This window comes from Austrofundulus limnaeus, unplaced genomic scaffold (assembly GCF_001266775.1).
Source record: "Austrofundulus limnaeus strain Quisiro unplaced genomic scaffold, Austrofundulus_limnaeus-1.0 Scaffold607, whole genome shotgun sequence".
NCBI classification, from domain to species: domain Eukaryota; kingdom Metazoa; phylum Chordata; class Actinopteri; order Cyprinodontiformes; family Rivulidae; genus Austrofundulus; species Austrofundulus limnaeus.
In genome coordinates, this window is record NW_013953009.1 from 31,661 (window position 1) to 37,575 (window position 5,915).

Consider the following 5,915-nt stretch of genomic DNA (forward strand, 5'->3'; position numbering starts at 1 on the left):
CTAAAATTAGCAGAAACTAGTGAAAAGGAGCATAAAAAGCTGAAGTTAACAGAAGAATAGTAAAGGTCGGTATGGTAGTTAAAAACACAAAAAAGCTCAAATCAACAAAGCCGATGAAATCAGTAATTAGCAAAAAAACAAGAAAAGAAGTTAAAAAAACTTGCAATTAGTTTTGAAATAGCTAAAAAAAGCTGAAACTAATCTAAAAGTAGCTGAAATYACATAGATACAGAAAGAACATGTTTGCTAAATTAAGCAGCAAGAAGCTGCAATTATGACGAAAAAGGTGAATTTAGCAGAAAAAGCTTAAATTACCTGAAATTAGCTAAAAACACAGAGAACAGCTAAAATTAGCAGAAAGCATAAAAAGTTGAAATTAGTAAAAAAAAAAAAGAAGCAGCTGAAAGAAGCATAAAAAGCTTAAACTGGCAAAAGAAAATTAGCTGAAGAAGCATAAATTAGCAGAAAAGTTCAGATTGATGTTAAAAAAATACAAAAAAGCTTAAATCACTCAAACAGAAGCTAAAGGAATCTGAAACTAGCAAAAAGTTAAAAAGCAGAACCAGAACAAAAGGTAAAAGTTACAGTAAGTTTTTATAAACATTTAAAGTGCGCTGAAGACGCTTCATTTATTTACAAAGAGAAAACAAAAATGACAAAAAAAAAGCTAAATATCAGTGCAAACTGCTGAAAGCCTTGATCAGGAAGAGTTAATTCAGAATCAGATAAATAAAGTAAATAACTGAGTTGTTTTGTTCTCTAACTGGACCACAGAACACAGATGTGTCGGCATCAGGTCATAAAGCAAAGGTTTGAAGGTTTGAAGCACCTGCTTCATCACTGTGTGCTCATTATCAGGCAGCCTGACTGTAATGACAGGGCTGTGTAAACACACACACACACACACACACACACACACACACACACACACACACACACACACACACACACACACACACACACACACACACACACAGGAGCAGCTGTGGGGCATTAGAACGGTGTTAAACACTCAGAGTGATGGAATCCTCAGTGTAACGGCAGAACAACAGAGCAGGTGTTTAATGAGAACCATCGGTGCCCGATCAGCGAGGAACACCTTCGCTCGCTAACGGCACGCAGCGACACAGTCGGCACCCCGTGATGACATTCAGGCTTTGGCGAGCTGAAAGGGAGATCAGTAAAGAACCACCCCTGACCCCCCTGACCCCCTGGACCCTCTGGACCAATCAGAGGGAAGCTGATAATCAGAAACATCCAGAAACCTTTTCAGAGTTAATTATCTAACAGACTCAGACTTTCGAGTCGTTGGATCCAAACTGACCAAATTGAAATCTGCTCTCCTGCTGCTGACGAACACAGATGGTGTCGGGCGGCAGCACCAGTTCAGACCAGAGGATTACGCAGAGGACAGATGGCGGCCATGGCGGCGCCCGGGCGAAAGTTGGACGCTCGAACCTCAACAGGTCATGGCAGCAATATGCTGGAGCAAATATCCGTCTGGAAACACATCCRGACCGTTTGAAGACTTTTCCTTTTCTTTTTTTTCTCAGAACCCGTCTGTTCAGGCTTTTATTTTGAAACTCCAGTGACTCACCTGCGGCGTACATGACCGCCAGCATGATGGAGGAGATCCAGGCGATCTGACTGTAGGAGGCGTCGAAGATGATCTGGATTTCCTTGAAGAAGACGGTGATGGCTTTGGGGAAGGCGTAGGAGAAGCCGATGGAGATGAAGGAACCCAACACCACGGCCCAACCCCAGCCACCGTCCGGCGGGGGCACGGCGGCGGGACCTGTGTTGGGGGCGACATCACTGGCCCACCTCAGAACTGACTGGTTTGATCTGAAACAAAAATATCAAAACAAAGAAGACTGAAAACTGAGCTGTTACAGTAAAACATGAGCTAAAAGCTAAAAATAAATCAAAACATAAGCTAAAAGTCAAAGTAGCAAGACACTAGAGGCTACAGTAGCAAAAGGTTTGCTAAAAGCTAATGGTAGCTAAATCTAGCAAAAACTAACAAAACAGGGTCTAAAAGCTAAAAGCAACTAAATTGTAGCAAAAAAGTAAAGYAACTAAACCCTGTTTATAAGAAGCGATGGGCTAACAAACGGCTAAATTAGCAAAAGCCTAACTAATACATAAAAGCAGCTAAAGGTTAAMTAAATCCAAGTATCAGATGCTAGTTATAAGCAGAAGGCTAGCATAAAACTAAAGTAGCAACCAACCAAACTAAAGACAGCAGAATGGCAGCTAAAGTTGGCTAAATATTTACAAAGATTAAGTAGCAGAATGCTAATGAAAAGCACAAAAGGATAGCAAAAGTCTAATGTAGCAAAAAGGCAAAGGTCTATCTAAATGTAGCAAAATGCTAGCCAGAAGCAACAGCAGCAGGTCTGCTAAAAGCAAAAGTCTAGCTAAAACTGGCAAAACAGGCTCTAAAAGTTGAACGAACGAACGAACGAACGATACTTTATTGACCCCATGAAGGGAAATTACAGTTCGGAACAACCCGTTCAAGAAATATAGATAAACACAACAGACTAAAAGCAGCAATGCTAGCAAAAGACTAAAGTAGCAACTAACCAACCAAGGTAAAAGCAGCAGAATGGAAGCTTAGAGCTAAAAGTAGCAAAAGGCTAACTAATATGCAAAAGCAGCAAACTGTAGCAGAATGCTAACAGCAGTAAACTGTTTGAAAAAGTTCAAAGCAGCAAAATGTTAAAGGGCTATTAAAAAGGTAGTAAAACGCTAGCTAGAAGCTTAAACCAGCAAACAGATAGCTAAAAGCTAATGTAACAAAATGCTAGCAGGAATCTTAAAGCAGCAAAGGGAACGCTAATAGCTAATGTAGCAAAAGTATAGCTAGAAGCTTAGCAAAGTTTAGCAAAAGGTTGACTAACAGAAGAAAAAGCTATCATAAAGCTAAATGAGTAAAAATGCTAACAAGAAGCTAACAAGGCAGCAGAGTGGCAGTTGCCTGCTAAAAGCTAAAAGTAGCAAAAGGCTAACAAAGCTAATTAGAGCATTAAAAAACTATCTGTTTAAGCAGATTTTAAAGAGAACTACTTTTGAAGGAAATATCGTGATCATGTCCTGATGCATCTCAGTAATCCAGGTAAAAAATCAAAAAGAAAAAAATCGTATAGGTCTTCTGGACGGGTTCTTCTTTAATGAAACGTTTCGTCTCTCCTCCAAGAGACTTCTTCAGTCTGAGAGTTTCAGGCAAAATTCAGGCTTTTAAGCCCTGCCTCCATGTGACTGATACTCACATCACATGGCTATCGTTGACACCTAATTAACACCTATTGTTAACAGGGGGTGGAGTGATACTGGCAATAGCAGCACTGTAGGAGGGTGACAACTGAAAACGGAGGCCTCCACCTCTGTTTAATGATGGACGGTCTTTCTTCACCAAAATGGCTTCTTTTACTCCTCTCTCAAACCAACGTTCCTCTCTATCAAGAATGAGAACATCCTCATCTCTGAAAGAGTGACCGCTGGCCTGTAAATGAGTGAAAACTGCAGAGTTCTGGCCATTAGATGTAGCTCGTCTGTGTTGGGACATTATTTTGAACAGTGGTTGCTTTGTTTCCCCGATGTATAACTGGTCGCAGTCCTCCTGGCACTTCACAGCATATACAATATTGCTCTGTTTGTGCCGGGGCACCGGATCTTTGGGGTGAACCAGCCTTTGCCGTAATGTGTTTTGGGGTTTGAAAGCTACCGGGACATCATGTTTAGAAAATAAACGTCTCAGTTTCTCCGAAACACCCGCAACATACGGAATAACCACTGGTTTGGGTCTGGGTTTGGGGTCTTCATTTTCACCTGAAGGTTGTGATCATGTTTTTTTTTTTACGGAGGAAATATTTTTAATTAAATTTGAATATTTAGAAAAGTATAAAAGTTCCAAAAACTGAATCAGCCAAACATTTTGACATACGAATGGCTAAAAATTTAAGAAGCATGTAGTAGTCAGACTTCGAAACACATACAGAAAAATTGAAAACTAAATATAAACGGTTACTTTTGAAAATGTTTTTTTCTTGTCCTCAAAAGCCCTAAAGGTCAGAATTTATAGGAGTTTCCTGGAAAACGTCAGAGATAATTAGTGGAAAATCTCACCGACTTCAGCTCGTATTTACAGTAAAGACTCAGCGCTGTCCCTTACAGCTCCAGCAGCAAGGTGACATGCCTGAGCTCCACATCCTGGAACACACACACACACACACACCTACACACACACAAGTCACATGTTCCTGTTCAGGAGGGAGTGACCTCACTCTACCTGAGTGACTAGACTAGCCCCGCCCACTGGTCACCTTGAGCACACACCTCCTCCAGAGAAGTCCTGGAACCTTTACAACCTGAAGCGAGTCAGGAGTGTACAACRTCAACACTTCCTGCTTACACACACCTTCAGTAAACATTCAGACACATGGGGATGATTTGCATGTTGACACGTATGATTGTGTTCAGCATGGGCCACGAGGGATTCACAGCCGAACAATCGGCTCGTGTTCTAACACATCTGAACATCATTTAAAAAGCGTGTCTGTGAACCAACAAACCGAACTATCAGGATGTAGAGCAGAACCATGTGGAGATTCCTCTGTTCCAMACTGCAGAGTTATGTAAGCTTGATTCACATGCAGATTAAAACCAGTGCAGGAGCTGCTCGGCTCTGAACTCAGAAACCTCAGAGGGGGAAACAAAACGGCTTCAGCTGCAGAATTAAACTCCAGTTATTTTGGATTTTTTATTTATTTTTTAAGTAGCATCCTAAAATAATGTGCCAAAAATCCTGCTARATGGAATATAACACTGACCAAAACAAACACATTTGCTAAAATTTGCTAAGAAAAATACACTAAAAGCAGTGAAACACATGCTAAAGCTAACATAAGCAAACCAGGTACTAGTAAAACTCATGCTAAAAGAAGAATAACAGTAGCTAAAAGCTAAAATGAATATAACAGTAAATAAGACGAGCTAACTAGGTGCTAAAAGCAGTGAAACACATGCTAAAGCTAAAATAAACCAGGTACTAGTAAAACTCATGCTGAAAGAAGCATAACAGTAGCTAAAAGCTAAAATGAATATAACAGTAACTAAAACAAACACAATAGCTAAAATTTGCAAATGATTGTTGGTTAAAAGCAGTGAAACACATGCTAAAGCTAAAATAAACCAGGTTCTAGTAAAACTCATGCTAAAAGAAGTATAACAGTAGCTAAAAGCTAAAATGAGTATAGCAACTAAGATGAGCTAACTATGTGTTAAAAGCAGTGAAACACATGCTAAAGTTAACAAACACAGTAGCTAAAGTTTGCAAACGATAATTGGCTAAAGCAGTGAAACACATACTAAAGCTAAAATAAACCAGGTTCTAGTAAAACTCATGCTAAAAGAAGTACTACAGTAACTAAAAGCTAAAATGAGTATAGCAACTAAGATGAGCTAACTATGTGCTAAAAGCAGTGAAACACATGCTAAAGTTAAAATAAACCAGGTTCTAGTAAAACTCATGCTAAAAGAAGTATAACAGTAGCTAAAAGCTAAAATGAATATACCAACTAAGATGAGCTAACTATGTGCTAAAAGCAGTGAAACACATGCTAAAGCTAACAAACACAGTACCTAAAGTTTGCAAATGATAATTGGCTAAAAGCAGTAAAAAAGTGCTAAAGCTAACAAACAAACCAGGTTCTAGTAAAACTTATGCTAAAAGAAGCATAACAGCAGCTAAATGCTAAATGGAATACTGTATAACAGTAACTAAAACAAACAGTAGCTAAAATTTGCAAATGATAACTGGCTAAAAGCAGTAAAACACATTCTGAAGCTAAAATTAACCAGGTTCTAGTAAAACTCGTGCTAAAAGAAGCATAACAGTAGCTAAAAGCTAA

General features: G+C 39.2%; 1 protein-coding gene across 3 annotated transcripts in view; it reads right to left on the bottom strand.

The window, feature by feature from the left end:
* Nucleotides 1-5,915, bottom strand: part of LOC106531222 (monocarboxylate transporter 2) — a 28,764-nt gene that overhangs the window by 13,804 nt on the left and 9,045 nt on the right. For all 3 annotated transcript variants that reach the window (XM_014027013.1, XM_014027011.1, XM_014027012.1), the window contains one exon: nucleotides 1,598-1,845. In XM_014027013.1, coding sequence (XP_013882467.1) covers nucleotides 1,598-1,622 — 25 coding nt within the window. In that variant the 5' untranslated portion in view covers nucleotides 1,623-1,845. The remainder of the gene's footprint in view (nucleotides 1-1,597; nucleotides 1,846-5,915) is intronic.